This window comes from Astatotilapia calliptera, chromosome 5 (genome assembly GCF_900246225.1).
Source record: "Astatotilapia calliptera chromosome 5, fAstCal1.2, whole genome shotgun sequence".
NCBI classification, from domain to species: domain Eukaryota; kingdom Metazoa; phylum Chordata; class Actinopteri; order Cichliformes; family Cichlidae; genus Astatotilapia; species Astatotilapia calliptera.
Window position 1 is genome coordinate 25,940,194 of NC_039306.1, and position 23,965 is coordinate 25,964,158.

Sequence of the window (23,965 nt, forward strand, 5' to 3'; positions counted from 1 at the left end):
TTAGGCTGATATTTTATTTTGAAACCACAGACCGGAAACTATCCAGTGCACTTTGTTCCTCTTGACTTTCTTGGAGTTAAACAGTTCTTCCCAAGTTTTGGAGATGTTTTCCGAAGTTTTTCCGCAGTAGCGGTTATTATGAAGCTTGACTTTGTTTAGGTCTATAAATCGTTGAAACGGCGTAAGCCGTTTCTCCGTATATGTTAAAGTTCAAGGACGACGGTCTTGAGCACCGGAGACGCTGTTACATTAGGTGTTTCTCAAGAAAATCTAGAGAAATGTTTTCGTCGCCACAGCACAGTGAAGTGCAGACACAATGCAGACAGTTAGCTAGCGGCTTCCCTCGGTGGTAGCACACCAAGTCACGAATGCTTCGGGTACACTTTACCGTGGAGAGGGTCGCAATATGTATATATTTCTTAAATATCGAAGTATCGTGTTTTGCTCCAGCCTTTTTATATTCACGTTGCGGTCCCGATGTAACAAGGCGCACCGGTGTTTTGGAGGACACAACTGGAAACCAGTCTTGTTATAACGGCACTGCCCTGAGTACATCATGGCACACAACATCTTCTTTCCCTGTGAAACATAGGGTGAGTTGCTCAGTGGTAAAAAAAAAAAAAAAGCCAATGGTATTTGTTTAGCTGTCAGCTAGAAATTAAATTTAGCAACCAATAGATTGATTCACATCATCTAAATAAATTAACCGTTCTTTCGTAACAAACTCTTGTTTTTGTTTGTTTGTTGTTGTTGTTTTTACAGTTGCAGTCATAAGTTTACATCCACTCATCACGAGCTTGACTTTCATGGTAATTTGGGGGCTTTTAATGATTTCTATGAACTGGTGGAATGATGGTACCGCTCCATCTTCAATGGCTCTAAAAAAACAAGAACTGTGTGCACAAGTTTGAATTTATGTTGGATTTTCTCTAATCCTTCTCCTTGGTGATCATGACTGACTACAACTGTTAGTTTCTTTTTAACACCATAAAAAGGATTTGTTTGATACCACTCATGGATTGATCAGTGCTCAGAACAATGGGAAAGTCCAAGGAACTCAGTGAAGATCTGAAAAGGAGAATTCTACCAAATCATTAAATATGTATGCAAGTATTCCACCCTTTAAAAAGAGCGGTGAAAATAAATAATTCAAAATTACCATGACAATCACTATCATGATGAGTGCATGTCAACCTCTGACCATAACTGCTGGCCATAACATAATTACATATTTAATATAATAGATGTGTACCTCTTAATGCTCTTATCCCATCAGATCCTTGCCAGTATGGATTCAATACAACATGACCCAGGCAGACAATCAGCAGACCCATTACTTAGAAAGGATGGTTTGTGCTTTTTCTTAGCCAATAACACAGAAAATAACTTTTAAAATAATGAAATAATATGCTGATTCAACTGTACATTACTCCATGATGTGAAAAATAATGTTTGGTTGTGCTTTTTTTGCCCACTTGTGTTGTTCATTTGAGTGTAAATTTCCATAATGAACGCTGTAATAGTTTTGCTTGGGGAATGTGTGATATACAGGCTCTCTTTCAGCTTTTGTAGCTGCTTTTTTCAAGCTGTTCAAGCACCATGTGTACACATTTACCTGACAGGTACAGTGGAAATTGGTGAGGCTAAAGCCTTTTTCGGGAGGGGACCTCTCGCATCTTCAGCTCCTGCTGGTCCGTGGGGACACTCTTTTTACTCTTCATTTTCCTATGTATCAAATGGCTTGCACCTCAGGAACAGCAGAAGCACCCTCACCCGATATAACCTGGGCCACTCGCTGCCTCAGGTATGTTTCTACATGATTATTACTAAACTATTCCAAAAAAATTGTGTTGGAAGAAACTAAATATATATTGTTTTGGGTTTTTTTTTTCTTTTTTATAATCCTACAGGTTCAGAGTGTAGTGCCTCCAGCTGCATTTGGAGTAAAATTTCACAAGTGTGCACAGGTACATCAACAATATTGAAAGAATTTAAAAATAAATGCACATTTAATGAACCAATTAACCTGATATAAATTTATTTTTCAATCATGTGACCAAGGTGAAGCTTGACACTGATCCCCCTCAGTTGACGTTCTTTCTGCTGGTTCGCAACGTGGGCCCTGTGGGTGGCACCAACCTATCTCAGGTGGCTATCCGGGACTCGATTTCAGGATTAGTACCTCTAAAATCTGAAGGCAGGGTTGTGGAAAGAGGCTACCAGACATTTGCCATTGAGTCGTTGTTGGGTATGTTTGGGAATGAGGATGTTTAAGAAGATTATTTTTAGCCAGACTATGTCTGCATGCTGCTTCGGCAGTTGATATGTTTATTTTGCTCACTTAGCTGGATCTCAAGTTGTTCTCAATTATACTGCTCACGTAAGGAGTCAAAAGAGCGAAGTCCTTGACCTTCCAGCTTTTCTCACCTTCTCTAATGCCTCACAGGTACTTTTTTCAATCTTCCTAATTGGCAACACTGTCAAACCAAAGCTTTCTAGATCCTAATTTGCAGGATAATAAGGTCATTTCCAGTCCTGTTAGCCTGGTTGTTTATTTCTTTCTTGGTTCCACAGAATGATGTCAGCATGTTTGGCCCATTAAGGGCTAATCTAACGCTGAGGATGAATTCCACAGACAGGGTAAGTTTGGGGCAGCACCTTAATTTGTAACAAAATCTACATGACAGCATAAGTTGTTTATTGTTGTCATTTCTTCAGTGTTATATTTAGCATGTTCATAAAAGGGACTTAATTGTAAGTGTGACATATAGGTCTCTCTTTTAGATCTATCCTAACCACGGTGTTCATTTTGCTGGATTTGTTGCTGGGTTCTTTGTCACCATGGTGCTGCTGCTGCTGGGGTTTCTGGCCATAAACGTGATAGGACTCAGAACTAGACTGAATCTTCTTCAAAAAAGGGTATCACAAGTTCATCTCTTAAACCTAAGGATAAAGTGTAATATTGACCATGAACAATTTAAATGCAGTTGCTATAACAGTGCTTAATGCTTATTGCAATATATTTCATTTGCATAGTAATGTCTGTATATGTTCTTTTGTTTTGTTCTTCATCTTCGTTCTGCCGTATGGTGTTTCTTTTGCTTCAGAGAAACAGAAGTGATTCAGACCCTGAGTTTGCAGACTCCAACTTGAGTGAGACAGTCAAGGATGAGGCAACATTTGAAGACAAGATTGTGGACACCATGGTTCTGGAGGATCCACAGAACATGTACAGGGCTTTGGAAAAGTGAGTAGATCAGCCCAGCATGACTTAATTTCCATTAATGGAACAATACCAAAAAACAATTAGTACAAAAATGAATCGTTAATTGTGTTACTGTAAAGTTGTTCCTTTTTCTACATTATGTCAAAATCAATACCTGCACCTTATTCTGTTTATTGTGTGTTTTATCTCTTTAGTCTTGAAATGTCTTCACTGCTACATGCCACCAATAACCTGGAAGCCATCCGGATTCAGATTTACAAGGGCGTGATGTCCTCCTTGCTTGCCAGACTTCAATTTCAGGGCCAGGCCAGTGCTCAAGCCCAGGAGAGGCTGCTTAGTGTGCTTCACGGGCAGCTGCTAGGCATGGAGGGACGGCTCAAGGAGGAGCGAGGGGCTCGCATGGTTGCCTTGGCTGGTCAGTGTAACCTGGAGACTCGGGAAGAAATGGAAACAGAGCACTGCAGAGAGGCTGCTGAGAAGGCCCAGGCTGAGCTTCTGTGTCAACATGCAGATCAACAGGTAGTAACAATCTGTTTTTGCATTGTTAACTCTGCCAAGGATGTTAGCATTATGGGATTACACAAAAACTACTAGGTCAGTGTTTATGATATTGGACAAAGGAAGAAATCTGTTCTGAATCAAGGTGTGTATACTAGTTTTGTTTTTAACAGTTCAGTCACACTGGCAGCTGGTAGTGTAGTAGGGTGTAGGGCATCTACCGTAAAACTGCCAACTTAAACATGTAGAGCTATCTGCTGTGATGGGGGACCCCAGCCATCAAGGGCTGACTGAAATGTAATCGTTAAACCACTATGGCAGAGGCACCGCAAGTACAACAGCTGTTTTGGAATATGAAGGTTTCTATGAATAAAATAAATATAAACATGTGTTAGAAGAAAGATTTCATTTTCACAACTTTAAGATTCATTTTGAAATCTTGAAATCTCAGGAACTTCTTCAGTGTAGTGTCCTCCTGGAGAAGCTGCACAAGTTGAGCCAGAGTCAGCTTCAACGCATCTTATTGGTTCGTCATGAAGAGGCCTCAGCGAAGCTCCAGAGGCAGATCATTGAGTGGCGACGGGTGGAGCTGCACAAGATTTTCTCAGAGGAACTGGAGGAGGCCACCAGGATGGGAGAGTTGGAGAAGAGCACAGCCAAGAATCTTCAGCACGAATACTTTACTTGTCAGGTGAACAGTCAGAGCCTTTTGAGTTGGGTTATCATTTAATTGTCATGCCTGTTTAAAGAAAAATGTTGTGATATGCATACATCTACACTTGTGGTGAAACATTAACATGAAACACAAAGGACGTAAATAGTGATGACTTCATAAAGTTGTTGTTTTGTTTTTGTTTGTTTTTATCCAGGATCAGCTAGAGGAGGTGCTGGATGTAGTCCTTGCCAATCTGCGCTATGTGCTAGCTGAACGCAGCGCACAGAGGAAGTTTCTGGTGCACAGCCTCCACAGCCTTAACAGCCTGATTTCTGACACTTTCTCCAGCACCTCCAGCAACTTGGACAGCTGGTTCACTTACATCAGGGGGTTGGTGCCAATTTAAAAAAAACACAAATGTTCCTGCGTCTTAATAAAAAAATAACTGAAACATGTCTGGTAATCATGTGATATATACAAAACAAAATATGCAGTATCTAAAAGTTCAGGGACATAAATGCTCTAGTGTTTTTAAAAATCTTGTTGATATCTACAAATACAAGTACACTATGCTAGAGTTGTTTCACTGTGGTACTCTGCTCCCTTCTCCACCAGAGGGAGCAAACTGCCTGCAGTGCAGGTCGACCACCTACAGGAGAAGGCTCAGAAAGAGCTGGTGATGCTGAGACAGAGACTGGATGAGGCACTGAAGCAGGAGAGGAGAGCCATGCATTGTGGACTGATTAAGAAGAGGAGGGAGCTCATATCTGACATGGTGAGCAAAAGTGGATATACACAGGTCTCTGCATTTATTCATTGTAACTGATGTCAAAAATATGTTTTGCAAGGTATTTCCATTTGAAAAATGAAATCCTTTTTTTTGCCTTGTCCAGGTGACGGTCCACAAACAGAGACAGAAGGACCTGTCGAACATGTGCAAGGGTCTGGAGGGAGGGATAGAGGTAGGACAGCATCTGCACTGTTGGCAGAATTTACTGACAGCTCACAGCTTGGAGCTAGCAGAGCTTATCAACAACCTGGATGAGGAAGCTGCTGCAGACATCCGCAAGGTGCCACACTCAGACTTCACATCACTTTGTGTGTCAATTTTCTCCTGTGAGACATGAAGTTGCATAAATATGAAGTGAGGTTGGTCTCATACCTGTTCTTTAGGTCACCATGCGTGTGATCCAGGGTGCCATAGCAGACATCAAAGCCATCCAGCCTTCTGCAGCTCAGGCTGTATTAGCCCTCTTGCCTCCAGGAGAGCAAGACTTTCCACTGCAGATGGAACCAGGGCAAGGATCAGGACAGGGAGCGAGTGCTCTCCTGGTGGGTCAGGAAAGACTGCACCAGGAAGGCAAGGCAGCCTTGCGTATCCTCAGCTCCACCAGGGAGGCTCTGAAGGAAGACATGGAGAAAGAGCTACAGGAGCAGAAGGCACTTAGGACACGCTGCAAAGATTTCTTCAGGTCAGTGAGGCAATTTTACTGATTTCAGAAACTAAAGATTGTGTATGCGGTCCCAGTAGAAGATGGAAAATCAAAGAAAGAAACAACAAACTGGTTCCACAGGTTTAGGATGATAGCAGGTGGGAATTCTTAAAGCAGCTGCAATGGTAGCAGATGCCACACACTGTTTACTTCCAAGGAACTTTTTATCTTTTATAAATAATATATACATTGGATAATGCTACCCAGTAAGTTTAGAAGAGTCAAGCTGGTTCACCTGTCACATTTCTCTTTTCCTTTCTATCATAGGTGTTTGTGTTTGTCCCAGCTAACTCTGTCTGAAGATGACAGGCTAAAGATGAAACTGGAGTTTCAGAAATGTCTTTCTGTGATAGATCGCTGTCTGGTGATGCCACACGCTGTCGCCAGAACTAAACTTCTGTGTGCTCTGGCAGCTTGGAGGAAGGAGAGCGAGAAACAGATGGTGCATATATAATCACATGTTACTCATTTTAAATGCTCTTAAAATGTTGCTGTATAGAATTGCATATTGTACTGATTGTCATTCATTTCATAGTTTGAAAAAAAGTTCGTGCTACCCTGAATTGGAAAGTGGATGGATTGGGTGGGGGGCTTTTTCCTGCCTTATTCACTAAACTTAAAATTAAATCAACAATGCCGTCATAGATTTCTCCCCCTCTTCTTTTAAAAGGCATTAGCTAAAGCAGTATGGCTAAACAATTTAGCTTCTTTGCACTGCAGTTTTTCAACTGCTGGCAATGCTCTGAATTAAATTTCCCTGGGAAACGCTGATCAAAGCATGCATCGTTTTATGGAGGCATGTAATGTGGTGGTAAAGCAAGTACTCATCTCATTTTCATCACCAGGCCTTTATGCATTTTGGTATTGATAAGTTCTTTTGAGTCAGTTCGTGGCATTTTTCCCATGGGAAATTTTTTTCCCATGTTTATTCAGTATGCATTAATATCTTCTTGTTTTTGAATCTCTTTATAATATTCTTAAGGTAACTCAAAGTAAGAAACTGACCAGTGGAAAACCACACTGCTGTAATCCTCAATTGTGTGGCTGCTGGATGAGTGTACATTGTTATTGAGAAATTATAAAGGGGATCCACAGAGTGGCTTCATTTCTGATCACGTCATGACATTTAGCTTGGAGTTCTTTCCCAACCACCTTCCGGATACTGTGGCTTTTTGCAGATGAATCCACAATCCAAGGGGAAAACCAGTGAGGCCAGACAGAAAGCAGACACATCCGACCTGCAACTTTTCCAGAAAAAGCTTAAGGATAGGATTCAACTATATGAGAGGGAGAAGGAGATGGAGAGCAGTATAATGAGCAAGGTATAGCTGTTTCCTAAAACCTTGATAATTTATTTTTAAGTTTATTTATTATCATCCTGTATTTTTACAGCATGTTAAAGTGATCCAGGAAATTCACAGAGCAAAGAAAACCAGAAGTCTTGAAGACAGTTTGAGTTTAACATCACAATTGTGCATCAGTAGGTTTTGAGTTTATACCAGATGACTGAAAATCATCCATTCTCAATATGGCAGGTGTTGGAGGAGATGAAGCATGAGAGAGAAGATGATCTGCACTCTCAGGCAGACAGCCTGGCTGTGCAAATGGCTATCGTCCATTACCAGAAGGCTGAGAGGCGAGCCAAAGTTTTGGAGACCTGCAGAGCAATGCTGACTCTCCATAGCCTGCTTGTTCAACAGCTCAAAGAAAGGAAGCATTTGGAGAGACAAGACATGGCTCAGAGTATACAAAGCCACTGCTTGGTAGGTAGTATCTGACTTGTGTGCGGTAGCTGCTTCTCTCCTGAAGCCTATAAATTTTCATTCTGTGAAATTTTTCATTTTTATCTTTAATTATTGGGTTTCTTCTGAGACTTGGTTATTTGAAGGTCACTTTGACTTTTGCCACAGGGCCTAGAGGAAGCAGAGCAACAGCTTCAGGAGGAAAGAACAACGTTGGACAGCCTGCAAATGTCTCAGCCCACTATAAAGTCAAGTAAAACACATCAGGACGACTCTGGTGTGGGAGATGAGAACTGTGAGCAAGAAACCGTGTTTCAGTTGCAGACAGATTGCAGGATGGGGGCCATCCTTCAGGATGCACTTTATAAGCGTGAGCAGGTTACTTCACTGATGGCTGAGAGGTAAGCTATTATTCAGCATTATTTAGAGAGCAATGAGGACTTTGGGGGTATTGATATAAGCCATTCTGATGTTTTCAGGTTTCACTTAATGACTGCCAAGAGTCAAAGCATGGAAGATTTAAAAGAACAAATGGAGCTCAAGAGACTGTATGCAAACTGTGACCAGGTCTCAGGTTTTTTTTCCCATGATAAGTGTTTGGATAATATGTGTAATAAAAGCAATCAAAACTTTGTACCAGTTAGTTCAGACAAAATGTGGGCTAACGAATACTCTGCACTGCTCTTCGTTACAGGATCTGGACTTTGCATCTCAGCTGGTCAAGCGGTGTCATGTGTCTACCGAGGTTCTCCTGGAGGCCCTACGTCTCCTTCTCCCAACCCTGCCTGAAAGTGAACTCCTTTCAATCAGTGATGCCCTGTGCCCCAAGCAGCACCCTCCCTCAGGGTCTGCAGAACAGGAACACCCAGGGTAAGAACCAGGTTCTGAGTTTCTATCCTTTTATAAGAATCTGGAGGTTCATACGTCATCTGTCAACAGTGTTCAGTGCGTTTGACTTATGAGAGTGAATCTTATTATATTGTAACAGTAAATAGAGTTCTGTCAAAGAGATAATCAACTTTTTTTTCCTGAAGGAATATCTGAACAGAATAACATAACCACTACAGTTTGCTAGGGAAAAGGGAAGTAATGTAAATGAGCCGGTAGAAATGGTTGACAACAAAATTGCAATCTTTAATGAGTGAAATTAATACATATGCTAAGAACAAACGGAGCAGAAAACACAATGAAAGAACTTTTGTGTTTTCATTGATTTTGGAAATGGTGTCTTTCCAGCAACCTTATAGATTTATTCATTACTTCATACGATTTTTCATGAAGTCATACTTCACTGACTTGTTGCAGTTCTGTGCCTGGGCATGGTTAGTGATCACACTATGGGTATACTGCATCAGGGCATGCTACTCTTAACCATTATCAGGCACTGTACACAGCAATCACTGCACACAGCTGGACTTTGGAGGTCAAACGTGCTCAGGCTTTGTAGGATACCTATAATGAGTACATCCTAAGAGCCTGGGGGCTCTCTTAAGCAGGTGAGTAAATTACAGATTCAGTCTGATTCACACATGAGGCTGGGACACTGGTTCAGTCCAGCACAAGGGCCAATGGAGTAGATGACTCACAAGAAAGCAACAGAATATCAAGTGCAGCCACTAATCTTGATTGAGCAATAAAACTTATAAATTTTTTATCAGGGCAATAACATTAGACGGTGAAGTTCTTTGAGGAAATTTAAATTGGACATATTGGAGCATAATGCTATTAGTTTGACTCTTGGCTTAATCTATTATAGCTGTGCAGTATTTAATGTGTGTCATGCTCTTTTACTGAAACTCTAAAGATTGTTTGTTCCTTGTTTAGCTGAGTGATTTAATGAAGTTAAATGAAGTTAGATGAAATTACTTCTCATCATTTTTAAGTTGGGTCTCCAGCATACATAACCTGCATGCAACAACAAGTTGGTCTAGTCTTGCTAAGGAAATGATAATGTTTTGTTTTTCTTTTTTTCTTTCTGCTAGTACACAGCCAGTCTCAACAGTTCAAGTTCTGTTTTTTTTAAGAAAATATATTTGAAGTCTCTTATTTGAGAAGAAACAAAACTCTGTGTTTCCCCAGCAGCCAGGTGAAACACAACCATCTCTGCGTATTGTCTTAAATGTAAATAACAAAAGCTGTTTTCCCTGAGCCAAGATAAAGAGATAAATGATTTTACTCATCATTTAATTTCCCCTCTTGTCCTGGTGCACTGGAACAGTTTTGTGTGCACCCCGCTGAGTCTGGATTGTTTTACTGATGAATGATGCCTCATGCTTTGGATCTGAGCTTCTGGCCAAAGGACAAGGGAGTGAAAAGTTTGGAACAATATGCAAGACATGTGTTTTTCTTTTCATTAGTTCTTTTGTTTCTGCTTTTTGTTTGGAGAATGGAGTTCACCAATTCTTAACAGCTGTTTTAGTTTTATTGAAAAGAGAATTCATGTATATAGTATTGTTTAATTTTAACAGTGACTATTATATTCATTTTTAGCTCCCTATTTTATTCGCTGGACTGTGCTACAGTAGCTTTGCGTGATTTACAGTTCAAAATAATTCTTGCTGGGCCTTTAGTGCTGCCCCTCTGTCTGAAAGGAGCCCTTTCAGCTCTTCTCCCTTTAAGACCATCATCCAAGAAGCCAGCGCTCTTTCCATTGGCTGCCCCTCATAAACACGGCAGATAGGCGGGACTTGTGTGCTCCAAGCCAAAACTGTGTTCTTGAGAGCCATATTAGAAATATATGCTCGCACTAACATAATTCAGAGTACCAAAAATGATCTGAAATCTGATTTTTTGACTCATATTTAAATATTATTTATACACACATATAGTCTGTGAACTCCTGTTTTGAAGAGTTGGTAGTTATGTCTGCTGTTCTGAGGACAAATGTCTCCCTTGATTTGTCAGTGTCCTTTGCTAATTTGGACACTAATATAAAGCAATCAGGTTGCTCCAAAGTGGTCAGGCTTTAAATTTCCCTCTATCCAATACCACAGTTTGCTTTAATACACTGCAAAAAAGCAAATGTTGACAAAACTCAAAATACTGAGGCAGCTTGGTTCAATGGCTGTCTTGAGTTTTCTTGGCTTTTCACTGTTCATGTTGATTTTAGACTTTCATGTTGAAACAGCAGTTTTGGCAACTTGAAAATCACCTTATTCATCATAATATACCTACAGTGTAGGAGAATTATTTGAGGACTTGTCATAGCGTGCTGTATTAAATCCATAGGTAGGTGTTCAGAGGTTCTGTCCATGCCATCTGCTCGCTGCATAGCTAATGTACCACATATAGTCCCCCCATTACAAAACCCTGTTGATGACTCATTTGCATTTTGACAGATATTGTCTATGAAGTGTCACAAGTACAGAGAAACCAGAAGACTTGCACTGTTTACTGTCAAAATAAAGACTGCCTGAGGGATATACAGGGTCTTTGCCTGGTTTTAGCAGGAGATTAATGTTTGCAGAATTCATATTTGATGGAAGTCTGCCCTTTTCTTTAATTTCCAACAACGTTCTGTAGAAAACTGGTGCTAGAATCGACCAGAATTATTTGTAGAATTCTGCAAGAAAGCCATCTGGACCTGGAGCCTTATTATTGTGCATACTTATCAGGGCTTCCTGGAGTTCACCTGGTGTCAGTGGTGAATCCAGTGCCATTGCTTGAGTGTCCAATAATTTTGGAAGAGTTATGTTGTCCAAAAACTGATCAATTTCTTTTTTAGATGGGTTTATTTGTGGTGAATACAACGTTTTATAGAAATCCCTGAAAATGTTGTTTATTTGTATCGGATCATATATTGTGTTCCCAGATGAATCTTGAACAGCACATATAGTTGTTTTTTCTTTATTTATTTTTAGCTGGTTTGCTAGAAATTGACCGGATTTATTACCATGTTCATAATTTTGTAGGCGTAGTCTTTGTACTAAGAATTTTGTTTTTTTATCAATTATCTCATTTAATTCTAGTTTTGTTTTGCGTATTTTGTTCAATGTTTCCTGATCTTGGTGGGACGCGTAGGCTTCTTCTAGTGATTTGATGTTTTTTTCTAATTCCTGAATATTTTTGTTTTCTTTTTTCTTTTTATGTGATGAGAAAGAAATTATTTTACCTCTCATCACAGCTTTCCCTGCTTCCCATAGAACAGAAGCTGATGTTTCGGGAGTGTCATTATAGTTCAAATATGAAGTCCACTCTTTTTTAAAATATTTAATAAAGTCTTCATCTTTAAGTAGTGATATATTAAATCTCCAGTTTTTTCTTGGCGTAGTATTATTCTTGTGCATTAGTGTTAAAGATACAGGACCATGATCGCTGACAACTATAGGATGAATCTCAGTGTCTGAAATGTCGTTCAGCAGTGAGCTGCTGACCAAAAAATAATCCAGACGAGAGTAAGAGTGATGGACATGTGAGAAAAAAGTATATTCCTTACTGGTGGGGTGAAGAGAGCGCCATGCATCGCAAAGACCAAAGTCGCTCATATACTGTTTGATTATATTTGTGGACTGCCAATTACGCTGAGTTCCCGCTGTATTGAGCCTATCCATGTCTTCATTTAGTCCAAGGTTGAGGTCACCTCCAAGAACAAGTGTGCCATCTAAGTGTTCAGAGAGTGCACTGAAAAAACCGTGAAAGAATGAGGGATCATCAACATTTGGACCATATACACTTGCAATACATAGCTTTTTATCACGTATAGATAGTTTAATGATTAAGAATCTGCCCTCTGGATCTATAACTGTATCGAGTACTGTGAAATTAATATTTTTATGTATTAAAATTGCTGCTCCCCTTTGTCTAGAATTATAACAAGCTGAGAACACATTAGGAAACTCAGGTGTTTTAAGTTCATTCGAACCTCTAAGAGGTCTGTGGGTCTCTTGTAATAGGACAACATCTGCCTGTAGTTTTTTGAGTTGGTTAAATATTTTTAACCTCTTTTCTCTGGAGCCAGCTCCATTTATATTCCATGTAATGAACCTCAGTGTACCCATAGATGTTTGTGTATAACTAGGGATGTATGCTGTGTGCGTTGCTTAGACAGGTGGAGAGAATACGTCACTTGTTCATAAATAAAGAGAAGGAGAGAGAGAAAAAATGTGTGGCGAGATGCTCCCTGAGTCTGACTTTGTGTATGCATAGTTACTAATATGAGTAGGCTTGGCTTAAGTGTGTGTGTATCTTATATGACTGTGTGCGCTGTCTGACTGATGTAAATGTGCTGCCGTTGAGCGCATGGTGCGTATGTGTCGAAATAAAGGATGTTTGTGGATGAGTGTCGAAGCAGGTGATCGAGGCAGTGAAAGGAATAAAGAAAGAAACCAAGGACAGGGGTGAGCAGCATAAAACCAAGAGGGGGAAAAGAGAGGAGGAAAAAAAAAAAAACGAGAAGAAAAAAAAAAACAGAAACAAAACGTAAACATTCCAATTCAGTTTGGTAAAGTAAATCCGTTGGGCATCTTTCTTTGCCTTTAGACAACAATTCTGATGGCAAAAGAGCCAAACGGGACAGGCCAAAAAAAATAAAAATAAAGACTGCCTACCTAAGACCGACTCTGTGTTTTGAAGGCAATCTTAAAAATATAGTAATTCTCCTAAAGGTTTTTTCAGTTAGACTTATCCGGATTTATTAATTAAACTTCCCAGCTTAACATGTTGTACCCTACTACGAAGGAGATAAAATATTTAATCATTTTTCTCTAAATGTGAGATTACAAAACTGATGAATTGTTGCAGTGTGTGAATAGTTAGGAATTGTTTTATTAAACCAGTTGTCTGCAGACTTTGTAAAGCAGCTGACAGTTTTGTATTCTGTTGGTGACTTTTTGTTTAGGTGTGCTGAGGAGCTGAACAGAGTTCTTCCTGTGAAACTGAGAGAAGATGTGGTGCATAAAAATATGCTGAATATTCCAAGTTGTGCTTTGGATAAAGAGGGGTGAGTTAAACACATTTCTTTGTTCTTCTACCAACCACCATATAAAGACTTCATGTTACACCACAGCCAAGGCTAATTTGTAGTTTAGTGGTCACCAGATATTACTGTCAGATCCTTAAATTGAAGTGAAATGTGCCTGTCGGATTGCATGGTTTGGCTGCGGTGACCACACGCATGAGGTAAGCGCGTTAACACTCTAGTCCTGCTAACAAAAGCTCCTTTGTCCTCCAAATCTCACAGACTCCAGGAAAAGAGGCAAAGTCTGATGGAAAAACTGCTCCCCAGGTCCGGTCTTGTGCTTCAAGGGGATACTGCACCGCTGCTGACTAAGGAGAAGGGAAAGAAGAACAGCTGTAGCAAAGCACAGCAGCCACTTTATAAATCTGGGCTGCCTGTTAAAGAGCAGCAGAGCGACAGTGGAAGAGAAGAAGTTGTGGACACGGTAAAGGAAGCAGAGGAACACACGCCTTCAGCCTCTGCTTGCTGTGCGCCGGGGAGCCCAGCAACCGGGGAAAAGCTGTTTGTTTTCCGGGATCCACCTGAATCATGTAACAGTGTAGATGTCCCAAATAGAAAAAGGAAGAGGAATTTCCTCAATCTGAAGAAAGGTTCAGTGGCCCCAACAAACCTACCTTGAAATTTGTCTTGCCTTTTGTATTATTTTTTTTAATGAGGATGGTATTTTATATATGATCATGCTCCAAAAAATCTGGTACTTCAAAGTGTTTATATGATCTGACTTTGTTTTATTTTTTAATAAAATCAGCTGGCTTAAGTTGTTTCCAGTCATTTCTCCCTGTCTTCTCAATAATTCAGATTGCTAATAAGCTGGTCAGAAATGACTGGTTGAGTAATAAATTGTTATGTTGTCCTAAACATCTTCCCAAAAGGCAAAACTTCACTAATCAATAATAGGAGAAAGGAACATGCCAAAGTGAAACCTTGTAGCTGTGTGTTAATGAGAAAGCTGCTACTTTCAAACATCTGTGTTAAAAGCCCTACATTGGACAAACGGATACAAAGTTTCCAAACACGCTCACACCTGTGATTTCTACTAATGAACTTCGTGACTGCAGGTCAGATGATTTAACGTACAAAGTGGCTGACTTTAGTCTTTGATTAATAGCTCTCCTTAATATCTTGCTTTTATGTAATGACGGGCAGTAGGACAGAAAACACCGCAAAATCCGTCCGCCCATTGTCAGCAGGGAGAAATCAGTCACCGCTGCTATTTAGACATGGCTGATTTGCTCTCCACAACGCAGAAGATCCCAAATGTCTTTTTGGGGTTTTTTTGTGTGAGCTGTGCTGCTCCTCCACGTCATCCTACGTGTTTTTTTTCTTCCACTCCATCCTTAAAACAGCAGCCGGCCCTCCTCTGTACTACTTGACAGCCTCTACCAGTCCAGTCCTGCAGAGCGTTATCCGACATGAAGCTGGGACTCGCAGCTCTCCTGTGCCTCTCCAGCCTCGTGTGGCTGTCGGAGTGCACACCTCCGACCTGCTACTCCAGAGCTCTCGACCTGAGCAAAGAAATCATGATGCTGCTGGATAAAATACACACTTCTCATCGCACGGTAAGAGAGTCTACGTTTTTGGCGCTTTTGGCATCTTGATGCCACCAGTTATTTAACTCAACGCTCATGTTTGCTGGGTTGCAGAAAACATGTGCTGAGATTCTGCCTGCCATCTTCCTGGACGTGCATGTAAGTTGTTAATTTTTTAAATGTTCAATTTTCTCTTACTGTATAATTTCCCAGTAAATGAAGCGCTAAATGTATCAATTTAATACAAAATCAACTGACTAATTTAGCTGTTAAACTGGCAGACGACAAATATTTCCTGTGGCAAATTTGTACAGTTTGGATATGTGCATTGAGAATGCCCGAGGCACAAAATCTTAAGCTTTGATTTGACCTGATGTGCAAATGTTTGCAGTTTGACAGCTGCGCTGTGCAAAAGAGAAAAAAAAAAGTATTTCTCTTGGAGATTGAATGTAAATACTTGTTTCATGACTCCAGAACTCCTGCATCACTACCAAGCTCCGTGACTTTCTTTACGTGGTGTTGAACCATCCCAACCAGTACTGCAGAGAGAAACCCAGAATGGTTCTGCTGAAGCGCAAAATCCAGAACCTTTACAGCATCATCACCAGAATCTGTTATCGGGTAAGCACTCCGCAGTGTGTGTGGGTTTCTTTTTGAGCTTTTATGTTTTCAAGTAGAGCAGCTACACCACATGTTTCTTGTTTCTTGTTTCTTGGCAGGACTTGGTGTTTTTCACAGACGACTGCCAGGCTATTGATACTGGAAACACCAGTCCTTACTATGCAGAGGACAGGCTTCAGCTGCTCCAAGAGGACAGATGATCAACAAAAACACAGATATCCGGGCATACGCTGCTGTTACATTCATATAAATACCACAGTAACAACACGTAGAATGGTAGAACATGCACCATAAACACCACATACTAAAGTGTATCAGATGCAGCATAAACACATCATAAGGCTTTGGTAGTGCACGCAGTGCTGCTTCACACTGTACCCAGTTGGGTACATACTCATGTTATTGGACATGCATGGCTACATTCCAGCAAGGAGTGCAGAACTTTCCACAGGAAATTTGCTGAATGCCAACCATGCCGATGAAAACCTTGAAATAACAAACCAAGGGAGCCAGCCTTAACCGCTGCTTACTTACCAGGGCTGATCAAAGCTCCGCGTGTCATTAAGAGAAATATATCGTTGTTGTCGCAACCTGTAGCCTGACAAACACGTATTTGAGGGAGCACTGTAACGCATTTTGTAAACATCTGAAGACCTGAACATGGTGGGGAAAGTGTTATGCAAGAAATAGATATCTAAGCCATGCTTGTACAGTATGTTCCTTCTGATAGGGTTTGAAAGAGTTGTGTCAGTTCTGCTGCTTGTACTCATGCTGAATGAATATCATGGATCAACGGCATTAAGCAGACTGAATGTAAAATAACAGATGTATCACTGTCAGAGAGAGAAACTCACTGCCTTTTATGAGTACTTACCCATGATTACCCACATATGCAATAAACCCTCTCTTTATGTGTCAGAGTTCATGCCCTTGTTGATTTGTTCTTCAGAGTTATTAAAAAAATGTCTACCAGTTGTTTTTGGAAAGAAGGGATTATAAAAACAAAAAGAAAAGAACTGGAGGGTGAGTCAGCAGAGGAGCCCTCCCTGAAAACATTATTCATACTCTTAACTTATTTTTCATTCAGCTCTTATTGATTAATTTAACTTAATTAGAAAGCTTTTTGTTTTTTATTTAAAGCTGTTCTGTATTGAGTTACCACTGTGTCATTTGTCTCTTCAGTAAGCGGTGAATGTGTTTTGAAATGTGACCCATTAACTGTGACTGAAAGAAATCCACAGACAAAATGACTTTTTATTTCATTTTGGCGTTTTGGCCACACAAGGTTACTTGGACAAATAATTATGCTGAAATCTTGGATTTTCAAGACTGTTCTTCCCAGATGTGAGTTGTGGCCTTTGCTGCCCTCTGTTGCTGAAACCACACAACCAACCTACGGAAAATCTCCTACTTTTGTTAATTTATACAGACAGAAAAGAATTCTGGGATTTGTTGACCTTTCAAAACTAAAATGTACAAGAAAAAGTTGTCCTCTTTTCACATACATTTTTCAAAGTGTGAAACTGTTTTCTCATCACAGGCTGAAATTTTGCTTTTTATGTATACAGCACTTTTCTCAGCGCCCTATATTACTGCTTGGATGTCATTCAAACAATTATGAATAGATCTGCTTTATGAGTCATTTTGGATGAGGTCATGGTGTTTTGAATGCCGGCCTCTGTGGCGATGCAAGTCCTTGGTTTCCGTTCATATCAGTGTAAAAATAAAATGGAGTGCTTGAAATTACCTGTAAGGTACAGCATTACCTATTAGACATTCTCATTTAAATTTTTTGACAAAAGACAAGAGGCTTAATTATTTTTACATGACAAAGTTGCTCTTTTCTTTCACTGTCAAGTCACAGAAAGAATGGCCAAAACAGGAACATGCTTCATGAAAGAAACCAGTTGAAAATTCTAGTGAATTATTTAGCTCTTGAATTTTTCATTTGACATCAATACATCAATACTATTCAAAAGTAGTCTGAAATTCTGATCTAGGTTTGCTTTTTTGTTTATTTTTTAGAGTAATTGATGTATCTGATGTTGCAAGTGTAAAGTATTATGTTTTAAATTTGTCCCAAGTTTACCGATGCCTGATGCCACCCCAGCTTGTTGTTAGATTTGCATTTTTAAACATTACAGACTGAGATTACCTAATGTGTTCAGTGTATTGTTGAGCTCTAAAACAGCTGGTCATAAGTACATCTAGACTGTGTTGTCTCTCTCTTTTTTTTCACTTTTTATTCAGCAATTTAAATCAAGAAAAACAGAACAGGTGGGATACTGCATTGCACTGCATTCTTACAAAAAGGTAGCTTGCTCCTCAGCTTACATAAAGGCGACCCATTTCTTCAACTTCTTTAGAAAGGTGTCTCCTTTAGAGTTTGGCAAGAAAGTCAACCTCTCCATTATAAAGATTCCCCTAACAGTGTCAATCTATTCATTAAGACTTGGAGGGACTTTGGTTTTAATATTCAGATACTGGATTTATCCTTGATAGGTAGTTCTCATTTGTTTCATAGTCAAGTCTCAGCTTTAGAAGGATTTTGACAGTGCTCTGATCTGTCACAAGGTGGTGCTGATTGACCTATAATTCTACATCTTATATCATTCTACATGTTGTACATCTGCAACAGAAATGCATTTTTAAACCTAACCTTTGAATGAAAGTAATACTAGAAAAAACACTTTTAAAGGGTCTTACACTGTTTATCTTTCAATTGCAGTATTTTTTAAGCAATCATCACCCTCTGATTCATTTTGTTCAGAAGCCATCACTTGACCTATCCGTCTTAGGTAATTATAAGCCTTTTTCCATCCATGCTTTTATTTAAAAAATTCTTGAAAGAGTAGTTGTAAAACAGCTAACTGAACATATGCGGTGGAATTGTTTATTTGAAGAGTTTCAATCTGGTTTCAGAGCTTTAGTGAAGGTTACAAGTGATCTTCTTTCAGCCTCTGACAGTGGACTCATCTCTGTGCTTGTCCTGGTAGATTTCAGTGCAGCGTTCAATACTGTTGACAATAACATTTTATTACTGCGATTAGAACATGCTGTAGATATTAAAGGTACTGTGCTGCAGTGGTCTGAATCATATCTATTTAGTAGACTCCAGTTTGCTCATGTAAACGGAGAGTCCTCTTCACACACTAAGATTAATTATGGAGTTCCACAGGGTTCTGTGCGAGGACCAGCTCTGTTTACATTATACATGCTTCCCTTAGGCAGTATCAGTATTAACTATGCAGATGACACCCAACTTTATCTGTCCATGAAGTCAGATAACACACACCAATTAGTTAACTACAGTAATGTCTTAAAGACCTGGATTACCTCAAATTTTCTGCTTTTAAATTAAGATAAAACTGAGGCCCTGAAAATCTTAGAAATGCAGTTTCTAGCCAAATGCTTTCTCTGGATGGCATTACTCTGGCCTCCAGTAACACTGTTAGGAATCTTAGAGTCCTTTTTGATGAGGACATGTCCTTAAATGCACATTTTGAACAAATATCTAGGACTGCTTTCTTCCATTTGCACAATATCTATAAAATTCTTTTAGAGTGGCGCTGAAAAACTAGTTCAGTGCAGCATTTATTACTTCTAGGCTGGACTAAAAACTCCCTGAAAACCCTTCAGTTAATCTAAAATGCTGCAGCAAGAGTGCTGACAGGGACTAGAAATAGAGCATATTACTCCTGTATTGGCTTCCCTTCATTGGATCCCTATTAAATCTAGAATTGAAATTAAAATCCTGCTCCTCAAATACAAGTTCTTTAATAATCAGTCTCATTGTATCTTAATGACATCAGAGTACCACATCACCCCATTAGAGTTCTTCACTCTCAGACTGCAAGTTTACATGTGGTTCCTAGAGTATTTAAAAGTAGAATGAGAGACAGAGCCTTCAGATTTCAGGCCACTCTTCTTCTTCTGTTTCCGCTTTTAAGATTAGGCTTAAAACTTTCCTTTTTGATACGGTATGTTGATAGGGTTGGATCAGGTGACCCTGAATACACCCTTAGTTGCGCTGCAATAGGTGTAGGCTGCTGGGGGATTCCTATGTTGCATTGAATGTTTCTTCTTCAGTCACTCAGTCACTGGCTATGTGTTTATACACCTCTCTACATTTAATTATTTTTTATTATTAATCTCTGGTTCTCTTCCACAGTGTGTCTTTGTCCTGTCTTTATCCACCTAACCCAACTCGGGTTAAACTCTTTCACAAGTATAGTACAGCTGGACCATTTGAAGTTCAGTGCACACACACACACACACACACACACACACACACACACACACACACACACACACACACACACACACACACACACACACACACACACATATATATATATATATACACACAATAAGCAATAAGCAATTTAAGCAAAAAAAATTGAAAAATGCTAGAATACTGTGCATCATAAATATTGGGTCTAACAAAAATACTCAGTCTCTTTTTAATAAATATATAAATGACTCGTACATTTATATATTTTATAGTTTGGATCATGTTGCATAAGCATTTTATTTGATCAATTTTCTGCATTCGGAATCATCAGGTCTGAACTCTTCACAGCTAATTAACCTACCCTGCAGAGGCGAAAAAGTTAGCAAACAGCTCTTTAAGAAATCCGCCTGCAGTGCGCTAATAAAGCTTAATTGCTGAGCTTGTTAATCATCATTCTAGGGCCTCAGAATCCACCTTCTTTTAAGGCAAACGAGAACAGATCATTTAAACCACATGCGGCCAAGTTATTAAACAATTTTATGTCCTGTGACACTGCACCAAAAATGTTAAATGCTGCACAATAAAAGCACAACTTTGCCGAAGGGTGACAGAAATCATTGTCTGCCTTGCTAAAATAAATGTCCTTATAAATGACAGATCATAAACTTATTTACATGAAAGGATCTCTGATGCAGTTTGTGATTTCGTTTGGTTTACGGGGTTTTCAGGCAATTTTCCATCACATTTAGCACTTTTATTGCACTTTAAAAGAAAACGCTGCCTCATTAGAGCGCATAAGAAAATGTTTCCCCCTTGTTTTCCACTAGATGACTGGCGCACTCAACGCGATAGTTACAATAATTACGCTGTTTGGCAAATGTGGCTGTGTAGTGTTCGGGCTGCATGGCGATTCAAAACTCTCATACTGCAGAGCCACGTTTCTCCCACGCCTGCAGTAAAGGCACCTTTTAAACGCACAGTTCAGATTATGAGCTCGCTCGCTCGGGTCAGCAGGGCACCGATGCAGTTCAACAAACGTGGTTGTAAACGAATCATTTAACAGTTCCACTCCTGATGGCCTCTTTGTTGTCCCCGTGGTTAACGACCTGAGCCACGTGCAAAGTCAGGTCACGGGCACAGGCCATTGAGGGCCTGTGTGACACGTAACGGAGCCAAAACGGTACTGCCCCCTCCGGTGGGCCTTACCGTCCACGTAAGCGCGAGAAGGACAGTAATCCAGTAATCTACACATTCTGCATGCAACATTTGTAATACCATATATATATATTTGACAAACAGATGACAGTGGATAAACTAATTGATAAACTATTGGTTTAAAATAAATATATTTAAATGAAACTGATATAAAATCTGATCCTGTGAGCGCATATACGCCCACCGTCATATATGCCAAACTACTACTGAGAGATTATTGAACTTTTAAAAAAAATATTCTCTTTTGTAAATTCATTTTATTCCCATAAATTCCCGCAAATTTGGGTTGAATAGTCATCTTTTTTACGAGCTTTCTAACATTAATATTGTCCTAATCTTTTAGTTTTCACTGAAGGGTTTCACACTATTGCTGAGGCCTTTATTCGTGGGTTAATTAATAGCTATATGTTTGTTAGCTTCACTCTAATGGGGAAATAGGTTAAAAAAAGACAGGGCAGGAGAGAGAAAGTGTTTTAAAAATGTAAGAACTTATCAGCAAGTGATATTTGCCAAAGATGAAATTTATTTTCTCTGTTTTTCCTATTTGACACTGGATTTGTAGATATTTTTGTTTTTTGTTTTTGTTTTTTTAAAGAAATTAAATACTTTAACTTAAAGTAGGAAAAGCATGCTAAGTTACAGTACCGTTTACAGTGATTTTTCCTGGTGCAGGACAGGCTGCGGTGTCCATGGTCACTATTAGATTAGGTTGAAGGTAGCAATCTGATGATGCTCTGTATAGTTTCTATTGCCAAATTCCGCCTTTATACTGAACTGAAACTGGTTAAGGAATGGAACCCAGTCATGATCGTATGATAGCTCATATAATAGGTGCTAATATATCGCAGACTCCAGTTGGCTAAATCCATGAAAACAGTTGAACACAGTCTGTGCACAAAGAAAAACAAAAATCTACTGGCGCTCACATCAGAGCGGATGTTAGGGTTCCATCTCCTTTCATGTTACATTCCACTTTAAATCCTGCCTTTAGTTACAGAGCATGGATGCGTATTTGACATTACTCGGAGTTCAATTAATTATTTTTAAGAAAAAAAATCACATAACATTAACTTATTAATATGGGAGTTAAATGCGTTAAAAGTTTATCTGTTACTACAATCAATCCTCAACAAGCGCCCACGAAATGTTTCTTTTAACAGTTTTAACAGAAGTATTTCGAAAATAGCTTTAATATATTATTGTTATTCATAATAATAATAATAATAATAATAATAATAATTTATTTTGCTCACTAAGAAAATAAACGTTTAAGTTGAAAAGAACCAAAGGCTTACCACGAAACAAAATATGAATAATCGCATTGTGTATTAAGTAGTAATTCATGCGTTTTAAATGGATGGTTTTGGTTAGGTCAAACTTTGCAGTTATTATTATTATTACTGGAACAAACCAGGCTGTGTTATGTTACTCTGCGAACAGTAGATGGTGTTGTGGTACCTGAAAAAAGTTGGGGGGGTTTCAGATTTTATGGATTTTGGCTTTAAAAAGGTGTAAGGTCAAAATGTCTCCGTATTTATTTATTTTTTAAGTAATAACAATAGCCTATTGTGAGCATCGTTCTTTACACTTGTTGTTTATAACATTTGCAATATTGCATATCTTGGTAACACTCTAACTTTTTGTATTTAAAAATATATGGTCTTTTTTTTTAAATAAAAATCGATACCCTTAATGTGCAGACATTTTCAAATCATTTACACAGTTGTACCATAATTGTATTTATTTAGAAAACAACATCAAATTACAGTAACAAATTTCCGAACTTTCTTTAACTCAAATGTAAGTGCTTTCATAATCTCTACTTGGTTTTATTCTCTAAGCTTCTTTAATGATCAAGTAGCATACGGGTAAAATAATGAATTGTATCGTTTTGAAAATAAAGAGAACAACCAGTTTAACCCATATTCATGGCTTAATACGCTTCAACGAAAGGCCAGTCGGCGTTTTTTCAGTTCGCTGTTTCCTAAAACTACAAATTCACACTGATCGTCGTAATTGATCGGGACTAACACGAATTGTGTGATATGAATTTTTTTTTCTGAGATACTTCATTTAATAATTCAGCCCAAAGAGCCACATAACGCAGGCCTACCCCACATGAAAAAGTAATGCAGAGTAAAGGGCCCATTCCTTAATCATTTATCCAGGCTGCTTTGACGGCATCTAATAACCCATTTTTCTTTCGTGAGGATCAAGAGGTTTTACTACGGAGTCAAACAGCCTCCTGTGATCTTTTGGATGATCTAAACAAGTGACTTTTGTTTTCTGTTTGGCTCCTGGCAAGATAGAGTGCTGGAGACAAAAGAATGAAAGAGTTTCAAAGAATCGGCCGATCCCCTTAGGCTCTTTTGTGTCAAGTTTCTCTTCTTTTTCACATAGAGCGTTCATCCGTGTGATTTGAACCTATTGTCGGGGATTATGTATAAATTCATCCCTCATGGACGGACTGGAGATTATCTGAGAAAAATAGATGAAATTTAAAAAACGGGTATAAATCAAATCGAAAGAAAAAAACACTTTACCTTAAACTCAGACTGAAAGCTGTAATATTGCAAAAACTTCGAAGCCGAAGGAGAAACGTGTCTTTGAGAGTGCCTGAATAAATGGGAAACTCTTTGGGAACACTTTCCAGGACAGAAACCTTTCAGAACTGAGGAGGAGGAAATCACGGCGCACTGAGGAGTGTTGCCCGTCCCAGTCCCCCGTTGACATTTTAGGAATGATAAAAGTTCCGCCTTGCCTGGAGCTACAGCCACGCTGGAGCCGGCCTCTGTC

The 23,965-nt window shown here is 39.2% G+C and overlaps 2 protein-coding genes across 3 annotated transcripts; both read left to right on the plus strand.

The window, feature by feature from the left end:
• Nucleotides 1-38: 38 nt before the first annotated feature.
• LOC113022739 (limbin) lies at nt 39-14,327 on the plus strand. 2 transcript variants are annotated; one of them, XM_026168476.1, is made up of 23 exons: nt 39-593; nt 1,277-1,349; nt 1,623-1,804; nt 1,911-1,967; nt 2,062-2,248; nt 2,346-2,446; nt 2,575-2,640; nt 2,785-2,919; nt 3,108-3,247; nt 3,421-3,745; nt 4,176-4,415; nt 4,594-4,769; nt 4,995-5,154; nt 5,273-5,449; nt 5,553-5,851; nt 6,140-6,314; nt 7,051-7,194; nt 7,408-7,635; nt 7,783-8,015; nt 8,094-8,181; nt 8,309-8,484; nt 13,451-13,552; nt 13,793-14,327. In XM_026168476.1, the coding sequence occupies exons 1-23, from the start codon at nt 369-371 to the stop codon at nt 14,187-14,189; spliced, it is 4,086 nt and encodes a 1,361-aa protein (XP_026024261.1). In that variant the 5' UTR covers nt 39-368; the 3' UTR covers nt 14,190-14,327. The 2 variants fall into 2 exon arrangements, with proteins under 2 accessions (XP_026024261.1, XP_026024262.1); XM_026168477.1 differs by lacking the exon at nt 2,785-2,919.
• Nucleotides 14,328-14,686: 359 nt separating this feature from the next.
• Nucleotides 14,687-16,643, plus strand: LOC113021725 (cytokine-like protein 1). Its single transcript, XM_026166439.1, has 4 exons — nt 14,687-15,129; nt 15,214-15,258; nt 15,574-15,720; nt 15,819-16,643. Exons 1-4 carry the CDS (start codon nt 14,983-14,985, stop codon nt 15,918-15,920), a joined length of 441 nt encoding a protein of 146 aa, XP_026022224.1. The 5' UTR covers nt 14,687-14,982; the 3' UTR covers nt 15,921-16,643.
• The last annotated feature ends 7,322 nt before the right edge of the window (nt 16,644-23,965 follow it).